Source organism: Stegostoma tigrinum, chromosome 32 (genome assembly GCF_030684315.1).
Source record: "Stegostoma tigrinum isolate sSteTig4 chromosome 32, sSteTig4.hap1, whole genome shotgun sequence".
In the NCBI taxonomy this organism is placed as follows: domain Eukaryota; kingdom Metazoa; phylum Chordata; class Chondrichthyes; order Orectolobiformes; family Stegostomatidae; genus Stegostoma; species Stegostoma tigrinum.
In genome coordinates this window covers 15700139-15724724 of record NC_081385.1, presented here as the reverse complement: position 1 = coordinate 15724724, position 24586 = coordinate 15700139, and the positions used below count along the sequence as shown (strand labels likewise).

General features: G+C 42.2%; 1 protein-coding gene across 1 annotated transcript; it reads right to left on the bottom strand.

Moving 5' to 3' along the window:
* Nucleotides 1-685: 685 nt before the first annotated feature.
* On the bottom strand, nucleotides 686-14811 carry LOC125466922 (heat shock cognate 71 kDa protein). Its single transcript, XM_048562103.2, has 9 exons — nucleotides 14676-14811; nucleotides 12597-12806; nucleotides 11607-11812; nucleotides 9887-10039; nucleotides 7964-8519; nucleotides 7306-7508; nucleotides 3965-4163; nucleotides 3286-3518; nucleotides 686-1040 (listed from the first exon to the last, which is right to left on the bottom strand). The coding sequence occupies exons 2-9, from the start codon at nucleotides 12799-12801 to the stop codon at nucleotides 858-860; spliced, it is 1938 nt and encodes a 645-aa protein (XP_048418060.1). The 5' UTR covers nucleotides 12802-12806; nucleotides 14676-14811; the 3' UTR covers nucleotides 686-857.
* Nucleotides 14812-24586: the final 9775 nt, after the last annotated feature.

Here is a 24586-nt window from a genome sequence, read left to right as displayed (position 1 = left end):
TCTTCTGTAGCAAGTACTTAAGGCTCTCATCTTGCTCCTTGCATGAAGGGATACACTTGGTGATAGTTGGAAAGCAAATGCAAAAAGTATGCTGAAGTCATTACTATAATTGAGGAAGGATCAGCAATGCTCAATGTTAATAGATGCAACAGAAAAGGTTGTGTTACAAAGAGTAAATGGGGCTCTGGTCAAGCCAACAAATTAACAGCTGCAAAGGCATTTGCAGAAGTTAATTACAGTTAAAAAGCATCATTAAATGACTGATCTAAAAAGGGGTTCAGGTGAAGTTCATCTATGGTTTTACAGAACTAAGTATTTAGAAAAGCCCCTCATGATGAGATTGGAACCTGGGTTCTAACAGTTAGACACTTGCAATTTATTATTTGCTTAGTTTAGATAAAGGGATATCAAATATGGCATTGATTTGTAAGGTGCAGTAGGTTTTATTGTCTAGAAAGAAAATGCCCAGCTCTCTTGGAGAGATTGTCAAATTCTGCTACAAATATGCCCAGATATTGGAGTACAGGATCCCATTTAGGTATCAAGCTCTTAAAGCCAGTTCACTCTGTCCAAATTCACATGAGAAGTGATTATAAAAAGTACTGGAGGCTTTAAGCCTGTTGTACAATTTCTACTGTCATTTTTGATGAGATGAGATAAAAAGTTAGGCGTGAAGGAAAACAACTTTTGGTATATGTATTGCTCTTTTATTAGAAGACAAGTTTTGAACTGGAATTTAAGCAGCTTTTCAGTCTCCTGAAACTTTTACACCATGTTTAGTTACATCAGAGTACATTTTGTATTCTTATTTCACAATACACATCCATTTTCCAGTCTGATTCTTACTGTACATTTTTTTAGTCAACTTCTTCAATGGTTGGTCCAGAGGATCCACTGCCAGGAGCAGCACCAGTACCAGGAAAGCCTTCTGGCATCCCACCAGGCATGCCACCAGCACCCTGATACAGTTTGCTGACAATTGGATTGCAGATCTTCTCTATTTCTTTCAGTTGATGTTCATATTCATCTTTTTCTGCAGTCTGATAAGAAAACAATTTCACAAGTCAGCAACAGCACTCATTATATGCTAGTACCAACTGATCATTAAGTGATTAAAATTAGGCTTAAGGATTGAAACTCAACTGAAGAATTGAAGACACTTTTGCCATGTGGATGGAAAAGTGTCTACAAGCAATTACACATGCTCTGGTTAATCCCTCATTAAAACCCACCGAGCCTTTTGGTAAAGTGAGATTAAAACAAGTCCTAAAACCAGGATACATGCTGTGCCACTTCAAACTGCTTAATTTTTGCACTATAAAACAGAACTATGGTTGTTGCAAATCAGAAACAAGTTACTGGAAGAGCTCACAAGTCTGGTACCATCTGTGAGGGAGATAACAGTTAATGTTTTGGTGTTAACAAGGTTTAGAGCTGGTTGTTGCAAATCAGAAACAAGTTACTGGAAGAGCTCACAAGTCTGGTACCATCTGTGAGGGAGATAACAGTTAATGTTTTGGTGTTAACAAGGTTTAGAGCTGGATGAACACAGCAGGTCAAGCATCAGTGGAACAGGAAGGCTGATGCTTTGGGCCTAGACTAGTCTGGTGACCTTCCTCAGAATGGAGATGTTAACCTCTTTCCATTCAGATGTTGCCAGGCGTGCTGAACTTTTCCAGCAACTTTTGCACTCCTAGGTTTAGGCAGTTCCTTGAGACTGCTGCGACATCCCCATGCAATATTTCAAACAGGGAACAACCTAGTACATGAGCAACAAGGGAAATGATTGTGAAATATTGTTAAAACATTTCATGCCAAAGTGTCCTAGTTGCTAATTTTAGTCTTATTTTCTGACTTCACTGTACAAAGATGTGTATATTTAACCAAGGGGTATTGAGGACACCAATTCATACCTACAGAACTAGCATTTGGTAAACTTTTAGTATTCCTCCAAGAGGAAGACATTTGCCTGAAATTCAGAGTCAATAGACTACATTGGTTTGGCATCACAAGAAGCCAGTTTGTAGTATGAAAACATCACTACTAAACTACTTCATCTGAGATGTTAATCTGCATATGTTATCAGAAGCATGGAGTTGGTAACTCAATTAGCTGTTTTATGATGCAGCATAACAGCAAGTTAAGCTCAATTTCTCAAGTTCATTTCAATTCAACATATGCATGTTCTGAATGGAGCAAAAATATTAGTGCTTTGCTTTTTTCCAGCATTGCCAATAAAGGAGCAAGGAAATAACCCAGCATTACCATAGAGCCAGACAAAGCAGAACATTTGAACTTTGCACCAAAATAGGTGTAGTGGACACTGAAGGTGCTTAACAGATGGGCCAATGGGCTAAAGAGTGATAGATGTAGTTTTATTGGATAAGTGTGACATGCTGATTGTTGGTAAGATAAACCATGACAGGACTTGCAAGTGGTCAGGCCCTGGGGAGTGTTACAGTTAACCAATCATGCAGGTGCATAGCTCCTTCAAAGGAAAGTCAGACACAGCATGAAAGCAAACCTTGGCACAAGTTCACTGTTTGACTGATGATGGTGCAAGTTGGAATGTCTGTGTAGTGTACGGAATAAACTGCCAGAGGAAGTGGAGGCCAGCAGGTACAATTACACCATAAGAGACATCTGAATGGGTACATGATTACAGGGTTGAGGGTTATAGGCCATATGCTGGCAAATGAGACAGGTCACATTGGGATGTCAGCTCATTTAGTGGTACTGGAGACAAATAGCTCAACTAATGGGAACATTTGACAGCAAAGATGATCCACCTGAGACAATATTTTGTTCAAGTTTTAATAAGGTTTTATTAAATGTTGCTGTCTGCACCAAGCTTGTGTTAAAGCCCAATTTTCCTACATACTGCAAAGTATGGCAATATCCATATTCAAGATGAAATATTAAGTTACTCCAACTACAGACAGCCATCTTAACTTCAGGGGTCAGAGCTGAGAAGCATGCTCAGCTGAGAAAAGGAAAGCTGTCTGCATTGACGTTCAAGGAAACAAGGGTTTTGCAGAAGAGAGTTATGGGAATATTTAAAATACACCAAGTAGGAATGTCAAATATTTACTTGGGAGGTGGAAACAGCTGATTGTAGCAGCAAGAAACATTGGATGGGCTAAAACTCTGGTTGCAATCACTGAAAATGGGACAGTAGATTACTCTGAAGAGAGCCACTGCACACTTGCTGGACCAAGTGGCCTCTGCAATGACTGTTAGTGAGATAACCATGCTTCAAAAGGATTAGCTTCTGTCTTGCATTACCTGGTTTTTATCCAGCCAGCTAATGACCTCATTACACTTGTCCAAAACTTTCTGTTTGTCATCATCACTTATTTTGCCCTTGAGTTTTTCATCCTCAATGGTAGCCTTCATGTTGAAAGCATAGGATTCTAGAGAATTCTTAGATGCAACTTTGTCACGCTGTTGTTCATCCTCTGCTTTGTACTTCTCAGCCTCTTGGACCATACGTTCGATGTCTTCTTTACTCAAGCGACCTGTTAAGATAACCAGGATGTTATGTGCATCATTTTTATACATGAATTAAAATTTAACCCCTTTATATTCAGCCATATTATAGCAAGCACCATAGAATGTGAAATTCCAAAGAGTTGGATTCTTCAAGACTAGTTTCTTAAAACAAAAACTGGAACAAGTCAGTGATCAGTGACAAAAGGCAACTACTTTTTTAAAAAAACTGTCATCTGCAGCACAGATTGCTGTCAGTGGGACTTTACACTATAGTTTGGAAAAGGAAGATTCTTAATAGGCATACTTTTTCTTAGAATTCCGCTAACTTTAGTTCATATCAGAAAGGTGTTTGACTCAAAGCAAGCTTACATCTAGAGTGAGCAATAAGACTTCCTTACAGTTCAGAGGAAGTGCTCAATGCAGTTTGAGAGGAGATGCAAAACTGAAGTGTTAAGTTCATGCAGTGAATCACCTTTGTCATTTGTGATGGTGATCTTGTTTTCCTTTCCAGTGCTCTTGTCCACTGCAGACACATTCAAGATACCATTGGCATCAATATCAAATGTCACCTCAATTTGAGGCACACCCCGTGGAGCAGGTGGAATCCCAGTCAGCTCAAACTTGCCCAGCAAATTGTTATCCTTTGTCATGGCTCTCTCACCCTCAAACACCTAAATTAAGAAGATCAGTTATAGATACATTCACATAAGCATCTTTTTAGAATGCGCACACATTGTACATGAATCCTTCCTTTAATTCAACAGCTAAAGTTGTGACCCCCAGTCAAACAGGTCAGTAACTAGTGTATTTGCAAGTTATTAGACAAGTCCTGTTTGTTTAGTACAATGTAGGAATTAACTAAAATGTTCCATAGTGCTGTCCCAAAATGGAAGTCAACCTTTTTTAGGTCCCACTTAAAAGCACATCTCCAGGTACATTCAGCTAGTGAACTTAAGACCCTATACAGACAACAAGCAAGAAAACAAACACCTACAAAATACCTTGCAAGAACTGATAAACACTACATTGGACAAACAGGCAGAAAGCTAGCCACCAGGATACATGAACATCAACTAGCCACAAAATGACATGACTCACTAATCACTCGTATCCTTACATACAGATAAGGAAGGACACCACTTTGATTGGGACAACACATCAATCCTAGGACAAGCCAAAGAGACACGCATGAGAATTCCTCGAAGGATGGCATTCCAGCCAGAACTCCAACAAACACGTGGGCTCCCAAATCAATCTACCATCCTCTGAGAGGAAGAACAGGAGATGACATCACCAACCCAAGGAAACCTAAACAGATAAATAGAAAGCAGGACATAACACCAGCACATCAGAGGCTCACTGATGTTACCTAAAATGGTGACAAGACATCTGAAAACTAACCTTCCAGCTCAGCGAGCAAATTCACATACAGAACCTCAACCTGAGCTACAAGTCTTCTCAAAACTTGCTAACATTCTGCTCAGTTTCACAGCAGGGCTTGAAATGTGGTTCCATCATTCAAATCAGGAATGGACAACTCAGCATTTAGTTAGTAACCTCACCAGGAAGGTTTGTAGTGCAGCTGAGACTAGACAAGGACACTCGTGTTAATGATTTAGAGAAAGGAGTGAATATACTGTAGCCAAAAATTTTCAGAGAAAGGTAGAATGAACCTCAAATGTTAACCAGACAAAGTGCTGGCAGAGGAAGTATATCTAAAAATGTGAAATCCAATTCAGTTTGCAAAGATGCACTAAAAAGTGGAGAGAACTACAGAAAGCTGCCAACAGGAAAAAAGGGACTTTAGGATACTCACATACAAAAAGCTAGCACCCAAATGGGAGCAGGTAATTAAGAAGTCTAATGGAATGTTGTCCTTTATTTCAAAGGGAGTTGGAGTCCAAGAAATAGGGCAAATCTTACAATTGCAAGAGGTACAGGTGAGGCCAGATTTGGAGCACTGTATGCTATTTCAGTCCAAGGATTTTACTTCACTGAAGCAATAGAGATGGCTCACTAGGCTAATCCTTGTCACGGAGAGATTGCTGTTGCATGAAACAGGCTAGCACTCAATGTCATTCAGAAGGTGGTTGTGCCATTGAGAGACAGTCATTCTTGTGACTGCAAACATTCTGAAGGGGGTTTTTGAATGGTCATGAAATTCATGACTGTGGAGTTGTCAAATCTGAGCTTAAACAGACCTGTATTTTTGGTGCAGATGGGTGAATGAGACTTCAGATACAGAAGATTTGGTATAGAATTCTTAAGAGGCTTGGACAGAGATGCTGCAGGAATGTACTTTAAGACCAAAAGGCTACTGATTAATTGAAGAGGGTTACACATTACAGGGAAAATGCAGGAAAGTGGATGAGCAATGTCAGATCAGCCATGATCTTATTAAATGCTAGAGCAAGCTGCAGAGTCAACTTCTGTTCCAGATTACAGTCTAAGTAGGCCGGCTGTAATGTTGGCACATTTGTGATTAGTGTGCTAAGTGAATGCCAAAGTTGTACAACTAAATTAATACTAAAAGTGAGCCGAGCTTGATGACTGATCTGAAACTCAACTACAGTTGAGTATGGTAGGAAAAACTGCCCTAGTATCAGATTAAAACCTCATTCTGCTCTTGGTCACTTTCAAAACCATCCCACTGCCCACCTAGTCATTCACCCAGTCTGATATGCAGCATGGAAGCCAACCCTCTAGCACAGATGTCTATGCCAACCAGATATCCTCAATTAATCTGGGCCCATTTGCCTGCATTTGGCCCATAACTACTCCCTGCAGGGTTCTGTTAAAATGTATTTCCACCTGCCTCCACTGCTTCCTCTGGCAGTTCATTCCATGAATATACCACCCTCTAAAGGGACCTAAAGGGCACCTTTTAAGTCTGTACCCTCTAGTTTTGGACTCCCCTACCCAAGAAAGAGACTATTTACCATAGCCATGCCGATCACAACTTTAAAACCTCCAGGTAGCCACCCTCAGCCTTCAGTGTTCTAGGGAGTCTAGCCCCAGCCTGCTCAGGTTTTTCCTAGAGCTCAAACCTTCAACTCTGGCAACATCTTTAAAATCTTCTGAGCCATTAAGTTTCACAACATCTTTTCTACAGAAGGGAGACTAGAATTGAAAGGAGTACTCTAAAAGTGACCTGATTAGTGTATTATACCTCCCAACTCCTATAGAGTGCACTGACCAATAAAGGCAAGCATTACCAATCACACCTTCACCACCCTACTTGTGACTAATTTCAAGTCGCTCCAGCATCTCTATTCAGCAACACTCCTTAGGATCTTACTATTGTGTAAGAAGTTCAGCCCTGATTTGTCCTAATCAAAACACAGCACCACATCTTTCTAGATTAAACTCCAACCACCACTCCTCAGCCTACTGGATCAAGGTCCTGTTGTACAGGCATAACCCCCTTTCTGTACACCACCAGTTTTAGTGCCAACAGAAACCTTAGTAGCCATATTTCCTATATTCATACCTAAAGTCAGTCAACTAATATTTCCTATGTTCTGATCCCATGAGCATCATCCCAAAATGATCTAATTTTGGTAAGAGAACAGATATTCCACCCACCTTCCTTCACCTCACATGGTGATGTTCTAAACCCATCTGGGTCTCAACATTTGCTGCACCTGCCCCTTGAAACCCACTTCTTCAAATCAGGTTTGTCAGTCATCTCTACTTCAGACCCATTTGCTTGTTATTTTGAGCACCTTGTTTTGAGAACAATAGGCATTTGTGTGCAAGATTTTAAAAAGTCACAGTAATCCTTATACATTTCTAAAGCCATTGCATTCTTACCTGGATGAGCACACCAGGCTGGTTGTCAGAGTAAGTGGTGAATGTCTGCGTCTGCTTTGTTGGAATTGTGGTATTTCGTTTGATTAGGGCAGTCATTACACCACCAGCTGTCTCAATGCCCAGTGACAAGGGTGTTACATCCAATAATAGCAGATCCTGCACATTCTCTGATTTGTCACCAGCTAAGATAGCAGCCTGCACAGCTGAAGACATTTAATGGAAAATAGTTGAAAAGTAGATGCAAGACAAGATTACTGCTTCAAAATTTGAAAGACAATGCAACTATTTTGTTCTTTAAAAAGAGAGATCTTTAACAGGCCTCCCCATTATACCAGCTAGTCATTAAGGTAAGATAAAGTACTACATCTAAGACAGACTAATGAACTCCCCCAACGTTCATACAATTAGGCTATATTCTCATGTACTCAAGTACAGAAGTAAATACAGTAAAGAATGTACAATGTTGCCATTTCTAGCACTTGGTACTAGGTACTTTCTATCTAGGGAAAATAGAAAACAAAATTCAAGTTAATCATTAGTCATTCTTAGTAGGAAAGGGAGAAAATAAAGTTAGTGTTGTCACTTTCATTACTGCAGGCTAACCCCAGCACTGTTTTAAACTGAAACAGTAAACAGTTTTTAAAATAAAGTAGATTACCTGCACCATATGCAACTGCTTCATCAGGGTTAATACTCTTATTCAATTCTTTGCCATTGAAGAAATCTTGCAACAACTTCTGGATTTTGGGAATGCGAGTGGATCCACCAACTAGTACAATGTCATGGATTTGAGCCTTGTCAAGCTTGGCATCTCGCAAGGATTTCTCTACAGGGTCAAGTGTGCCACGGAAGAGATCTGCATTGAGCTCTTCAAATCGTGCCCTAGTGATGGAGGTGTAGAAATCAACTCCCTCGTACAGGGAATCAATTTCAATACTAGCTTGCGTACTTGATGACAGGGTACGCTTGGCACGCTCACATGCGGTGCGGAGACGGCGAACAGCTCGCTTGTTGTCAGTGATGTCTTTCTTGTACTTCCTCTTGAATTCGGCAATGAAGTGGTTGACCATACGGTTGTCAAAGTCCTCACCACCAAGGTGAGTGTCACCAGCTGTGGACTTGACTTCAAAGATGCCATCTTCAATGGTCAAGATGGAGACATCAAAAGTGCCACCACCAAGATCAAAAATCAGAACATTTCTTTCAGCACCAACCTACAAGCAGAAAAAGTTGCTTTTACTGCTTAACACCAACATCCAATGAAGTAGTTTTAAAAGCAATATGAATTCTGCTACTAGTCAAAATAAAATCCTATGGCCTGCTTGAGACAATTTCATCCATTCTTGGTTTTGCTGGCTGAGAACACCTGTTTGTCAGGCAGATTGATCAACTTTGAACAAAAATCAGCAATCATTGTCAAAGTCATTCACTCCCCCACAGTCACCACCTTAAAAGGATTTCATCTAAATGGCTGCCTCACACTAACCAGATACCTTGATTTATGCAACAGTTCTGAAAAAAGGTCAAACCAGAAACATTAACTCTTCAGATGCTGTCAGACCTGCTGGGCTTTTCCATAACTTTGTTCCTGATTTCCAGTGCTTTTGGTTTTTTTAAAAACTTTGATTTATGCTCTCCATGTGCATAAGCTGACTCCAGCTTCCTGCTCAACCAACCAGTCTCCTGATTCTCATTTAAATGGCAAGGCTCATGTAACAAGTCCCAGGTGTCCTTTAAGTGCAGAGCTGGAGGATGACAGGCCAGGGAGCAGAAGAGCAGGGAAGTTTCAGGTTGGGACCCTTCAGAAAACACGTGTGCACCTCCAGCTCCACACTCTCTCAACTCCAGCATTGGCAGTTTAGTATTTCCAGGTGTCATTTACCCAGTTCCTGTCAACTTGAGTAGGTGACTGAAGTCTTGATCTGCATTGCAAGTCAAGTTTTAACCAATTTATTTCTTCCTCCCACCCAATTTCAGAATCTCTACTTGACTTGGATTCTAGCCATCTCAAACAAAAAAGGTGGGGTGGAAAGATCGTCTATTAGTTACTTCAAACTCTGCTCTTCTGAATTGCCTTTTATTTGATTTTCTGTAAAGTATTCAAGGATCTGTTAGTTTTGTCCAAAGGATCACAATTCTGACAAGTTTGAGTAATAACATCAGCACAGAAAGTCAGCTATAATGGGTCTTCAGTAGGATCTTCCTGGAACCCAATGTGCTACCTTTCAGACAGCTGGTTGGATACTCAGTCACAATTTGAAACTCACTGCATGTGCTGGAAACAAGTTAAATTTGCACTCCAGTTCCCACAACAGCAATATGCTAAACACTTAGAGAAGGATTTGTCTGCTTCTCAGTGTGCTGCAGGACTTTTCACTTCCAGTGAGACTGCCTCTTGGATTAACATTTCACCTAAAAAGTATTAGAGTGCATCGCTCCCTCGGCAGTTGGTCAGAAGTCACATCTAAACAAAAATTGATTCATGATAAACAAGCTACTTGACCTAAAGCTGTTACAAAGCTACATGGCATAAAGAATTTGGAAAATCTGTGCATTATGTAATATATGCACAGGAACATACCTTCTTATCCAAGCCATAAGCAATGGCAGCAGCTGTTGGTTCGTTTATAATACGCAGAACATTAAGACCAGAAATTGTTCCAGCATCTTTAGTTGCCTGGCGTTGAGAATCATTGAAGTAAGCAGGTACAGTAATAACAGCATTGGTAACTGTCTAAGGGAGCAAAGAGTGATATTTGTGGTGAAATTTGTTTGCTTCAGCTGAAGTGATTGAATTAATCTTTAGCTTATACTATCCTAATGACAATATTAACTGAATTTTATTTTTCTACTTTGCACCTGTGGTTTTAAAACACAGTACCTTTGTACATAAGATTGTCACCATTCCCAGATCATTTAGTGGTGTACAACCTGTACTTCCGAATTCTGCAACTAGTCATTCATACATGAAGATGTGAAAATCTAAAAATAGCATACATGCAAAAGCATTTTAGTGAATAAAATGCTACCGTGGACCCTGCCAATTACCAACTGCCTTCCACACAGTCCCCTGATCACCTAGTCTCCCACCTCAAGTTAGACCCAACCTGTTAGATGTTCCTAACTTTCTTGCAGTATTCCACTTATTGGTTACTAGATGAAATAGCAAACTCCATTAACAAGTCAAATCAATGACTAAAAATTAATATATCCTACCTTTGGGTCCAGTTAAACATTGTATTCACATTTTTAGCAACTAACAGATACTTGGATTGACCAGAAAGGTCAGCCATCCTGGCTTTAAAAAAGTTACTCATCCTTCATATCTTAAATCTCCCCTCAAAAGTTACTGTTCAGTATGAAACAGTGATGGAGCTTTTACCAGCTTGTAAAAACTTCAGCTTCTTTCACATCCTTAAAGACCATTTTCCATGCAATATTCTAACAATCTAGTCCTCATGTGACTCTTTACCCTATTCTGTCCCCAGTCTAGGTTAGACTGTTAAAACCTTTTGCATGTTCTGGGACTCAAAACCTATACCTCTTGACCCAGAGATAGTAACATTAGGCATGAACTATTTTCTGCTCCGTTGCTAAGTGCCAATGCTTTTTCCTAGCTCAGTGGCCAATTTCCAAGTGCTCCCTTTCAATTTCTACCTTGAGCAAAATAGAAAGTCCCTTTTCTTAAATGTTACTTGCAAAGCAAACAAAAAGCCTAAATAAAAACTTGCGTGAAACATCTCAACTACATTGCACCTTCATAGAATCCCTGCAGTGTGGAAACTGGAAACCAGCCCTTTAGCTCAACAAGTCCACACTGACCTTCAGAACATCCCACACAGCCACATCCCCCTATAACCCACTAATCTACACATCCTGAATATTAGACAATTTAGTATGGCCAATCCAGCTAGCCTGCACATCTTTGGTCTGTGGGAGGAAACCCAAAGACACAGGGCAAATACAAAAACTCCCCAGTCACCCAAGGGTGGAATAGAACCTCAGTCCCTGGCACTGAGGCAGTGCTAACCACAGCCACCATGCCTTGGCAAGTCAGTCATAACTGTCTACAGGTGTAGAAAATAGAATCTCTTGGATTTACAGATCAATGTAAATACAACTCAGGTCATGCATTTGTTATTAATTAAGTCCACCCTAGTTAACTACTCACCTGTTTCTAATTGTTATAGTCTTCAATTTAACCACATTGAAAGTAAATAGATTCTAAAGATATGTTCAGAGGTGGCCAGGAAATTTAGTGTTAGTATTAAAGGTAAGGGTTTAATCACAAGTTCACACACCTTTCCAAGGTAAGCTTCTGCAATTTCTTTCATTTTTGTGAGCACCATTGATGAAATTTCTTCAGGGTAAAAAGACTTATTTTCTCCCTTGTATTCCACTTTAACCTTAGGACGACCTCCATCATTTACTACATCAAAAGGCCAGTGCTTCAAGTCAGCCTGAACTACAGTGTCTTCAAACCTGCGTCCAATCAGGCGCTTGGCATCTGAAATTCATCCATATTAAAACAAAGTTAAAATAGGGAAAGTAACAATCTTTTCAGGCACACAATAGGTCATTCCACAGTTCTTGATAAAAGCCTGGGGGCAGGGCACTGATCCATGCATTATTGAATCCCTACTGTGCAGATAGACTGTTTGATCCATTGCATCTACACAAATTTTGGACAGAACGCCACCAAGACCCACCCCATTCCCATAATCCCATATGGGAGTTTTTAAAACCCAAAGCTAACCCACTTAATCTGCATAGCCCTGGACACAGCAGTGCAATTCTTAGCATGGCAAATCCAACTACTTGGCTTATTCCTGGACTGAAAGAAAGCCAGAGCTTCTGGAAAAGAGATCCACACAAAGGGAGAATGTACAAACTCTAGGACACAGTCACCCAAGGCTGGTACAATGTGGGATCTAATAAAGAAGTCTTTAATCCCATTTCCAGGAAATGAAGGATACACTTCTAATCTGGGACATAAACTTGTGTTGATACCCCAAAAAGGTAAGAGTTAAAACAGCAGTTGAGTTGAATGGATGGCATTACCCAAACTGCAGTCCTAAAGCCCTAGTGTCTACCCAGACAATTTGAATGCTATTAACTAGGTTAACAAGCCTATGTAACCAAACTTAACTCCAATTAGTGCTTCAAGAACAAACTGAACCATAACTTTAATCAAAAACTATAGGTGCATCCTGTACTGCAGTGCCAGCAAATATATGCAGTAAACAGCAAAGACTTCCTGGTATCAAAGTCACTACATTCATGAAACTCACCAAAGACAGTATTAGTTGGGTTCATTGCCACCTGGTTCTTGGCTGCATCACCAATAAGCCTCTCCGAATCGGTGAAGGCAACATAGCTTGGAGTGGTTCTATTGCCTTGGTCATTGGCAATAATTTCAACCTTTCCATGTTGGAAAACACCTACGCAGGAGTAGGTTGTCCCAAGATCAATACCAACAGCTGGTCCCTTAGACATTTTGTCTGTAATGAGAAGTTTTTAAAAAAAATGACAATCATGGCTCTTTGCTTGTATCTATCAAAGCTGGCAAACTTGTAAGGTATCAGAGATAATGGGAACTGCAGATGCTGGAGATTCCAAGATAATAAAATGTGAGGCTGGATGAACACAGCAGGCCAAGCAGCATCTCAGGAGCACAAAAGCTGACGTTTCGGGCCTAGACCCTTCATCAGAGAGCTCTCTGATGAAGGGTCTAGGCCCGATTCGTCAGCTTTTGTGCTCCTGAGATGCTGCTTGGCCTGCTGTGTTCATCCAGCCTCACATTTTATTAAACTTGTAAGGTAAGAGCTATTCAAAAATCACAAGAATCTGGACAGATTAGAACAGTAATGATGTGGAATTCACCACCCATGTGGTGGAGGCAGGATTGATGAGACAAGACAAAAAACCAAGATAACATCCCTAGGTTATTTACTTCCTAGAGCTGGCACAAAAACTAGATCAGTGCTGCAGTAATTTTGAGTCTCAGAAAAAAGTTAATAGCCAACAGGAATCAAGTAGCACTTAATGACATTCAGGCAGCATGTAACCTCAAACTCTTCCCTACTTCTAGCAGATAATAAAGTCTTAACATCTATCCATAATCAGCTTCCAGCTGTGTAGTGAAAGGATTTAACAGGAGCAACCTTGTGAACAAGACTTTGATCTAAACAGTATTATTCATTAGCCAGATGTAACCAACTGGGAATTCTGTTGTAGAAAGTTATGTTCCAAATCAACTAGATTAAGAAATTTAGTTAGAAGTCCCTCATTTGTTTAAGATTTAAAAAGTACATACATTTTGAACAGTATTAAGTCAAACACTTAAGGTCATTTTAACAGTGGGATAATTAATTGCACTCAATGGGGCTGAACTGTCATTCTTGTACAGTAAAATTTAAGGGTACATCAGAATAGCAGCACAGATAATGCAGATTAACACAAGCAGCTCATTTACAGTTTTTGTTGTATTATATTGATTTGGAGGACTGGTCAAGGATGGAACGTTCTAAGGAACGCATTCTAAGCCGAGAAAGGCACTAACTACAACTCTACCTTGTTCTAATAATCTTAGAGATTCATTGCAAGTTGAAAGTGCGATTCGCTTGAGCCATAGCTTGGATATTTCCCACCAGGCTGGGTCGATAAAGTTAGGAATTACTTTTGCCGACATTAAAAGAGATACATTGTTAAGTGTTCCTTCTTTGCAAAGGAACGTGAGCGATCTGGAACGAAACTCGTTGACCACGAAAGGAAAGCACGTTAAGTCAAAACGTTCAGGGATCGACAAAATTAGGATGAAAAGGAAGTGGTGAATCGTTATAGTCAGTTTTATGAACTGGTTTTTGAAAGAAGTCACACCGCACACTGTACTCAAGTCTTCAATTAAACATTCGTTACTGAAAAGACTTAAGGAAGCGCTCAAAAACCCGTAACCAACCTACCAAACGTCGAAAGATCCTTACAGTTTGCTCAAAAGGTAAGGAAATAAACACTCATTCACACCAGCACGAGTAAGAATAAAATTAGGTCACTGAAAGATAATGCAGGATCTCTTAAGAAAAAGGTGCTGCGATCAGGATTTATTCACAGTAAGAGACCTCATCTTCACAATTCCATATCAGCCATAACTGAATCATTTCAGCCATCACGGGCTAAATGTGAAGCGAGCCCGTTTTCTTCGTTAAACAGTTATTTATAAATTGAAAATAAGTTCATACGCACACACAATAGAAGGGAAAAAAAATGCTGCCTTCAGCGGACAATATTCAAAAAAAAACAACGCCTTTATTAGAGCACCGCATTTTGCTTTCGGGTGATAACAAAGGCCAACACTTACGCTCGTTACTTACTTTTTTTTAAAAACAAGGCGGAAAAAAAACCTAGGACTCTCCGTCTTCAACTCAACAAAGAATAGACGCTACAGCTACTCTGCCAGCTCAGGCTGCGGCTGCCGGCGTTTTTTCTTTTGCCAATCACTACAGAAGCTTCTGGAAGGAACTGGAACCTTCTAACCAATGAGGATCGCCTCCTCCGTCTAGCGCGACTCAAGTCCCCGCCCCTAATTAGCGCCCAGTGGCCAATAGGACCTTTCTCCCTTTCCTTGATGCTGAGCGGGTTCTGCGGGTTGGTCCTATGGAACTGGAACGTTCTGGAACGAGCGAGAACGTGTCCATTAGTTGCAAGGAAACAAAGAAGATGAAGAAACCCCAGCCTCTTGAACAACAGGAAATATTTCTCCAGATCCAGAGCAACAACAACAAACAAAAATTCTGTTGAAAAGGTTTATCAGTTCCCTGCCTCATCATTGACATTCAAAGAAGTGAGATTGCTAGATTACATTTCCAGTTGCATCCAAGCTCAAGGAAACTCCTGGTATCATTTGTACCATTTTTAAGGTATACACCACCAGCCCCGACCAGGGTCAGACTGTAAATGGTGCAGTTATTGACTGGACTTATGGATGGATTATATCTCAAAACTTTATCAGCCTCATCTTGATCAGTTTCAGATTTTAGTGTTCCGGTTTTCTCCTCACTTTTAGGTTTTGAAGCTGCATGCCACTCCCTTTACAAATGCCTCGCAACTTTGCCTTTTCCTAGACAGAATGAAAATAGAAATGGGAGCATAGGTCAAGTGGATGACATTTACCCTGGGCATCATTATTAGGGACGAATAAGAGATTATGTTTGCAGTTTCAGAGCCTGTGAGATGCGTTTAACAGGTGAAGCCCTAAAGCCATTCTAGTGTTTGCTGTCTTCAAAGTTGACTGGCACGCACAGAATCTTTCATTATCACATTGAGAATATAATACAGAAAATGCCTCCACACATCCTACCTCACTTCCATCCCAGACCCCAAGAAGACTTTCACCCGCACACCTACTAATGTGGTATACTGTATCAGAGATAATGGGAACTGCAGATGCTGGAGAATTCCAAGATAAATGTGCTCCTGAGATGCTGCTTGGCCTGCTGTGTTCATCCAGCCTCACATTTTATTATCTTGGTATACTGTATCTGCTGTTTCTGTTGTGGCCTCCTCTACATCAGGGAAACCAAACAGAGTCTTGGGGACTGATTTGCGGAACACCTCTGCTCGGTTTGCAATAAACAACTGAGCCTCCCAGTCGTGAACCATTTCAACTCCCCCACCCATTCCTCAGACGACATGTCCATCCTGGGCCTCTTGCAGTGCCACAACGATACCACCCGAAGGTTGCAGGAACAGCACCACATATTCTGCTTGGGAACCCTGCAGCCCAATGGTATCAATGTGGATTTCACAAGCTTCCAAATCGTCCCTCCCACTACCGCATCCCAAAACTATCCCAACTTGTCTCGGCCTCCATAAACTGTCCTTCCTCCCACCTATCCCTTCCTCCGATCTCAAGCCCCACCCCCATCTCCAACCTACTATCCTCTTTCCACCCCCTTGACCAGGGGTGAACAGGCTTATAATACTACAAGAACGAACAACTGAAATTTGTCTCTGAAGAAGGGTCCTGACCCAGAACGACAGCTTTCCTGCTCCTCTGATGCTGCTTGGCCTGCTGTGTTAATTCAGTTCTACACCTTGTTATCACAGAAAATGGAATGCTTTTCACAGAAATGTAATGATTGCCAGTACCACCATTCAGAATAAACTGAAATTGACAACAGAAAATGGATGAACCTTCAGCAGCCAGTAGGTTTCATTCATCAGACCATGCAGGCTAGAAACATTTACATTTTATTTGTAGGAGCAAATTACTGCAGATGCTGGAGTCCAAACTGAAAACAAAAAGTGCTAGAGAGCACAGCAGATCAAGAAGCATTCATGGAGAGAAAGCAAGCTAACGTTTTGAGTCCAGGTGACTCTTCAGAACTGGTCAAGTGTGGTTTGGGCAGCATTTATGCAATAAAAGTGGAATGGGGTTGGAGTGCTGGGGGAAGAAAGAATGTTGATAGTTCAGATTAAGTGATTGGACTGGAATGATGGCAGAACAATGGTGTGTCCAACTGCCAGACTGGAAAGAATAGTCCTGCGTTGTGTTCAATCTATTGCCAAGTCCCTTCGAGAAATGCCCACCCTGACAAGTTTTGCTATTCTCTTCAACAGGATTTCCGGTTGTCATTTTCACCATGCACATCTTCATTGCTTTCCATTTCGCTGTTGTGTTTGACAAGGTTTTTGCCAAACTCCCTTACACAGCCACGTAGGAGGCCTAGGATGGACATGTCATCCAAGGAGTGGGAGGGGAACAAAAACAAAATTGCTGGAAAAGTTCAGCAGGTCTGGCAGCATCTGTGGAGGAGAAAACAGAGTTAGTGTTTTGGGTCCGGTGATCCTTCCTCAGAACAGCATCCACACTTCTTTCAGGATTTATTTACCTTGGCTATTCACCCTATCCATGCTTCGTTTCCCTGTTCCACTGATCCCTTCATCCGCGTTCAGTAATCAACCTACACTTGCACCCTTTCCTCTGGCCTCTTACCTGCCCTTGCTTTCTTCATTCAAAACTGCTAATGTGACATCAATAATCTCAATTTCTCTGCTCCTGTCATCCAGTTTAACCTGTCCTGTTCTGAAATTGCTGCAATTTGCTCTCTCATGTCCAACCCTAACTTTGCTATCAAATCCGCTGAAAAAGGTGGTGCAGTAGCAGTCTGGCACACTGATCTTTACTTTGCGGAGGCTCAACGCCAACTGTCGGACACTTCTTCCTATCTCCCCCTGGATAATGACCCCATATCCAAGCATCAAGCCATTGTTGCCAGGACCATGACCGACTTCATTACCTCCAGAGATCTTCTCCCCACTGCATCCAACCCCGTAGTCTCCCAAACCCAGACAACCTGCTTCTATCTCCTTCCCAAAATCTACAAACCAGACTGCCCCAGTAAGCCCATCATATCAGTTTGTCCCTGCGCTACCAAGCTCATTTACTCCTACATTGCCTCCATCGTGATTGCACTGTCAAGATCTTGCCCACCTACATCCGTGATTCCTCTGAAGCCCTCTGCTGTATTGATAATTTCCAGTTCCCTGGCCCTAACTGCCTCCTGTTCACCATAGATGTCCAATCCCTCTATATCTCCATTCCCCACCAGGATGGTCTGAGAACTCTCAGCTTCATCCTTGACCAGAGGCCTGAACAATGCCCATCCACCACCACTCTCCTCCACCTGGTTGACCTCGTTCACTCTTTGAAAAATTTCTCCTTTAACTTATCTCACTTCTGTCAAGTTAAAGAACTGGTTATGGGCACCCATGTGAGTCCTAGTTATGCCCACCTCTTTATGGGGTATGTAGTACAATTCTTGTTCCAGTCCTACACCTGGCCCTGTCCCACAACTCCCTTTCTCAGTACATCAATGACTGTTTTGATACTGCTTCATTCGAAAATTTGTTCATTTTGCCTCTCATTTCCACCCCTCTATAAATTGTACATCATCCCTTTCCAGAACTTCCTGTCCTGTTCTTGACCTCACCAACTTCATTTCGGGGAGTAAACTGTCCACTGCCATTCATTACAAAGCCACTGAATCCCATTACTACCTTCACGACAGCTCTTTCCAACCCAAGTCATGCAAGGATTCCATCCCATCTTCCCAGTTGCTTTGCATGTGTTGTATCTGTTTGGACGATGCCACCTTCCAAAGCAGTGCAGGTGATGTGTCTCAGAAATAGCAAGAACTGCAAATGCTGGAGACAGAGATAGCACAGTATAGAGCTGGAAGAACACAGCAAGCCAGGCAGCATCAGAGAGCAGAAAAGTTGATGTTTCAAGTTGGGACTCTTCTTCAGAAATGGGGAGGAGGAAGTGAGCTCAAAAATAAATAGAGAGGGGGGGCTGAGGCTGGGGAAGGTAGGTAGAATGCTGATAGGTGAGTGCAGGTGGGGAGTGGTGGGGGTTGGTCAGTGGGATGGGAGGGGCAGATAGGTGGGAAAGAAGATGGACAGGTTGCATCAGGTCAAGGAGACAGAGATGAGATGGAGGTTTGGATATGGGATGAGGCTGGAGGTGGGGAGATTTTAAGACTGGTGAAATCCGTGTTTGGGTATACTGATCTTTACTTTGCGGAGGCTCAATTCCAACTGTTGGATACTTCTCCCTATCTCGCCCAGATCATAAGCCTGTCGACTTAGAGACCATTTTGTAGAGCATCAGCGTTCCATATGTGACAAACGACAACACCTTCCTGTCACCAACAATTTTAACTCCCCCTCCCAATATCTGGGTGACATGTCCATCCTTGACATCCTCCAATGTCACAATGACATCAACCACAAACTGGAGGATCAGCACCTCATATTCCGCCCCGGGAGCCGACAGCCCGATGGCCGAGAACATGGATTTCACCAGTTTTAAAATCTTCCCACCTCCGGCCTCATCCCATGTCCAACCCTCCGTCTCATCCCTGCCTCCTTGACTTGACACATATTCTCTTCCACTTATCCGCCCCTCCCACCCCACTGACCACTCCCCACCTGTATTCACCTAGGACCATCCCACCTAACTTCCACAGCAACGCCTCTATTTATTTCTGTGTTCCCTTCCCTCCCCATTTCTGAAGAAGGGTCTCAACCCAAAACGTCAACTTGCCTGCTCCTCTGATGCTGCCTGGCCTGCTGTGTTCTTTCAGCTCCATAATGCAGTTGACATGGCTTCCTTTTTCCATAACCATGGTTTCCCGCCAACTGTGGTTGACAGAGCCTTCAACCGCATCTGACCTATCACCTGTGCTTCTGCCCTTGACCCTTTCCATCACGCAAAACAGCCTGATTGGATCCGCCTTGTTCTCAATTTTCATCCATCGGCCTCTGCATTCAAAGGTTCATTCTCTGCCATTTTGGACAAAACCTGTAGAACGCCACCACCAAACACATTTTCCCATCAGTCTCCAATCTGCATTTCTCAGAGAGCGTTCCCTCTGGGAACCCTAATCCATTGCTCGACCACCAACACCAGCCTCCCTTCCAATGGCACCTACCCATGTAACTGTAGACGATGCAACATCTGCCCCTTCACCTCCTCCGTGCTCACCATCCAAGGATCTAAACTGTCTTTCCAGGCAAAACAGCATTCCACCTGAATCTCCTCCAATCTTATGTGTTGTATTCACTGCACTCAATGTGATCAACCCTACATTGGAGAAACCAAGCACAGGCTGGGTGACCACTTTGCAGAGCACCTCCAGTGCATGCGCAAGTGTAACCCCGATCTTCCTGTAGCCAGTCAGTTTAACAGTCAGTCTGTTCTTGGCATGCTCCAGCGAATCACGGCGAAAACTGGAAGACCAGCATCTTATCTTCAAACTAAGCACTTTACAACCTTCTGGATGTAATATTAAGTCTAAAACCGACAAATTGTGAACCCATTCCTTCCGTTTCTTTTAGCTTTGTTTTCTACATTCTGTGTCACCCTATGTCCCCTGTCCCCATGCCAATGGGACTGTTTGTTCTTCCCAGTCTGACAGTTAGTCACACCATTGTTCTGTCAGTCTCACATTCCGATCACTTAATCTGAACTATCAACATCCTTTCTTCCCAAACACTCCAACACCTTCCCCTCCCTCCCCCCAACTATTGCATAAATGCTTAGACAACAAGGTGTAGAGCTGGATGAACACAGCAGGTCAAACAGCATCATAGGAACAGGAAAGCTGACATTTCGGGCCCAGACCCTTCTTCAGAAATGGGGGAGGGGGAGGAGGTTCTGAAATAAATTGAGAGAGAGGGGGAGGCGAAAAGAAGATGGAGAGAGGAAAAGATAGGCAGAGAGGAGACAGACCGGTCAAAGAGGTGGGGATGGAGCCAGTAAAGGTGAGAGTAGGTGGGGAGTTAGGGAGGAGATAGATCAGTCCAGCGAGGACGGACAGGTCAAGGGGGCGAGATGAGGCTAGTAGTAGGAGATGGGGGTGGGGCTTGAGGTGGGAGGAGGGGATAGATGGAAGGACAGGTTAGGGAGGCGGGGACAAGCTGACAAAGGGTCTAGGCCCGAAACGTCAGCTTTTGTGCTCCTGAGATGCTGCTTGGCCTGCTGTGTTCGTCCAGCCCCACACTTTGTTATCTTGGATTCTCCAGCATCTGCAGTTCCCATTTTTTCCAGGGACGAGCTGGGCTGGTTTTGGGATGCAGTAGAGGGAGGGGGGATTTTGAAGCTTGTGAAGTTTACATTGATGCCATTAGGCTGCAGGGTTCCCAAGCGGAATATGAGGTGCTGTTCCTGCAACCTTCGGGTAGCATCATTGTGGCACTACAGGAGGCCCAGGATGGACATGTCATCTGTGGAATGGTTGGGGGAGTTGAAATGTTTCGGGTCTGGGAGGTGCAATTGTTTAGTGTGAACCGAGAGTAGGTGTTTCGCAAAGCAGTCCCCAAGCTTTCGCTTGGTTTCCCTGATGTACAGCCACAACGGGAACAGCAGATGCAGTATACCACATTAGCAGAAATGCAGGCAAACATCTGCTTGATGTAGAAAGTCTTCTTGGGGCCTGGGATGGGGATGAGGGGGAATGTTTAGGGGCAGGTGTAACTCTTCCTGCGGTTGCAGGGAAATGTGCTGGGTGTGTTGGCCCTGGAGGGGAGTGTGGAGTAGACAAGGGAGTCATGGCGAGAGTGGTCCCTCCAGAAAGCAGATAAGGGTGGGGAGGGAAAAATGTCTTTGGTGGTGGGATCGGATTGTAGATGGCAGAAGTGTCAGAGGATGATGGATTTGGAGGTTGATGGAGTGGTACGTAAGGACGAGGGGGATTCTGTTTTGGTTTTTTTATTATTGCGGGGAGTGGGTGTGAGGGATGAGTTGCGGGAGACATGGTCGAGGGCATTCTCGACTACTGAGGTGGGGAAATGTTGCAGTCCTTGAAAAACGAGGATATCTGAGATGTACGGGAGTGGAATGCCTCATGCTGGGAGCAGATGTGGCAGAGGTGAAGGAATCGGGAATAGGGCTGGCATTTGTGCAGGTGGGTGGCTGGGGGGAGGTGTATTCTAGGTAGCTGTGGGAGTTGTGGACTTGAAATGGATATTGATTTCTAGGTGGTGGCCAGACATGGAGACAGAGAGGTCCAGGAAAGAGAGAAAGGTATTAGAGATGGTCCAGGTGAACTTAAGGTTGGGGTGGAAGGTGTTGGTAAAGTGGACGAACTGTTCGAGCTCTTCGTGGGAGCATGAGGCGGCGCCGATACAGTCATCAATGTAACGGAGGAAGAGATGGGGTTTAGGGCCAGTGTAGCTTTGGAAGAGGGATTGTTCCACGTAACCTACAAAGAGGCAGGCATAGCTTGGGCCCATGCAGGTACCCATGGCCATCCCCCTTGTCTGTAGGAAGTGGGAGGAATTGAAAGAGAAGTTGTTGAGAGTGAGGACGAGTTTGGCTAAGCGGATGAGGGTGTCGATGGAGGGGATTGGTTGGGCCTGCAGGACAGGAAGAAGCGGAGGGCCTTTAGGCCTTTTTTTGTGGAATGCAGATGTACAGGGACTGGACGTCCATGGTAAAGATGAGGTGTTGGGGATCGGGGAATTGGAAGTTCCATAGGAGGTGGAGGGCTTGGCTGGTGTCACAGATAAGGTAGGGAGTTCCTGGACTATGGGGGAGAAAATGGAGTCCGTATAGGTGGAGATAAGTACTACTCTCTTTATACTTCAGCTCTGATGTAAAGTCATCTAGACTCAAAATGTCAGCTTGCTTTCTCTCCATGGATGCTGCCTGACCCACTGTGATTGCCAGCATTTTACATTTTATTTGTCTTGGATTCTAGGATGGGCAGCTGCTGCTTCTGTCCTGCTGAAATGACAAATGATTTGCCTTGCAATAAGCAGATTCGAATCTTCCAGTATAAAGCTCTAAAACAATGTTATTTTTCATGTATTCATTTTCTTGCTTCTCTCCAGTTCTATTAAGTCCAAAAATTAGTATTTTAGAATTAGAATTAGCCTTTATTGTCATGTATACTCAACGGGTAGAGTGAAAAGTTTATATGTCGCCACTTATAGTGCTGATTAAAGTCTGGTGTATAATTCCATCTACAATATGCCACCCAGTACCTACATTTTGGTGTTGAATATTAACTTCAAGTGGGATCAACCGTTCAATGATTGAGCAAATTACTGTTTAGCCCAGTGCAGCTCTCACTCAATATCTGCATATTATTACCTGTTAAAAAAATCTGTTAATATACTTTTAAAAGATCTATTTCACATCTTCTTGAAGCTGATAGTCCTGTGAATTTTTCTTGCCTTTCCTCATAGTCAAAAATTTGAGTTCAATGGCAAAAGTTGCTCCCTCAATTATCCAGAATATTTTACTTTTACTGTCTTTTATTTGCTTTGAAAATAGTGCAACCCAAATGTATAAAAATGAAGAAAGGACCTGAAACATTAACTCTGATCTTTCTACACAGATACTGCCAGAGATTTTCCAGCAATTTCTGTTTTTGTTTGCGTCTAAAAATGACATCCATGTCATTGCCCGAACAGAGCATTGATGTTTTTTGATTATATATTTCTTGAATCTTATAAGGTAGATCAAGTACATTCGTCATCTGGTGAGAAAAGGTCAGGCAGAAATAGCTCTACTGCATTAATTCATGGAGGACTGAATGTATGGAACACCAGGTTTGATCAGACTCGGATAATTTGATCAGTACATATTAATGTTGTGTAATAATGCGAAACAAAGATCCAGCAAAGTCATTCTCTTGGATTCGATGAAAAGTCTTGTGACTTTCGTTTTTAGAAACCTGTTTGATTTCTTTAACCTCTGACTTTTAAAATCCCTTAGTTTATGGCAATCAAGGAATTAAAAACTTTTGAAAATATCAGGACTTGTTTTATTATTGCTGAAGTGTATGAGAATAATATATTTACTATCTACAAAAAGCGTAAGATGTCATTTAACTGGAACTTGTTCCAAAATTCAATTTAGTTACGTCACATTATCAAACTAAAGAATGCTACCAAATGCTAGAAAACTGAAATAAAAACAGAAAATACTGGCAATAACCAGCAAGATTCATGTGCAATGATTATACTCATTTCCATGCATACTCAGAAACTGGCCATGCATACCTATTTTTACTTTCATAACAAAGGCAGCCCTGAAAGTGGTGGGATATTCTCTCTTTAGCGCCATTCCTGAGTGTCATTGCTGTTAATAGATTGTCTCCACATGCCTTGATCACCTTTACTTCCATACTTGCCACTGCTGCTGCGAATAAAAGATTTTCTCATTTCTGGCAGTTGTGAGTGTGAATTCTTCCAAGGTGAGGAGCCATTGTCCCAGATGCAACGTGTCTTCCACTAACAAGAATACTGACAGAAAGCTTGCTGCTTCTATCCATTAGTGCAAGCAGCGAGGTAAAAATTGTCTAAAGGTAGAGGAAATGGATGCCGAAAAAGTGAATGTGACTCTATCAATGAGGAGGAAAAGGAGAAACCAAAATATGAGCGCATTGTTAGAATACTGGAAGAGCTGAAACTAGCCTTCTGATGTGTGAGAGGAAGAAGCATCAACTGAATTGCAGTGGTCAGGGAACCTACCAGTATAAACAAGAAAGCATAGTTGCTAGCATGTGGGAAATCCAGCTTTCCAATTTTTATTTCTGTGAAAAGAATGGCTGTGATGTTTAACAAATTACCCATAAAGAATCAAGGAAGTTTTTCTTTTCACAGAGTTGACATCTAACAATCAAATTAGAACAAAAATGCAAAGTAAATAAATTTTAAAAAGTATTTAATTGTATTTAATGTGCAAATAGCAATAAATATAAGTGCAACT

Excerpts from the sequence above, each read along its gene's own strand:
- LOC125466922 (XM_048562103.2), bottom strand. The coding sequence starts at position 12,801 with ATGTCTAAGGGACCAGCTGTTGGTATTGATCTTGGGACAACCTACTCC. Across the intron at positions 11,813-12,596 it reads CCCAACTAATACTGTCTTTG|ATGCCAAGCGCCTGATTGGA; the intron begins GTGAGTTTCATG and ends GATGAATTTCAG. Across the intron at positions 4,164-7,305 it reads AGCCTGGTGTGCTCATCCAG|GTGTTTGAGGGTGAGAGAGC; the intron begins GTAAGAATGCAA and ends TTCTTAATTTAG.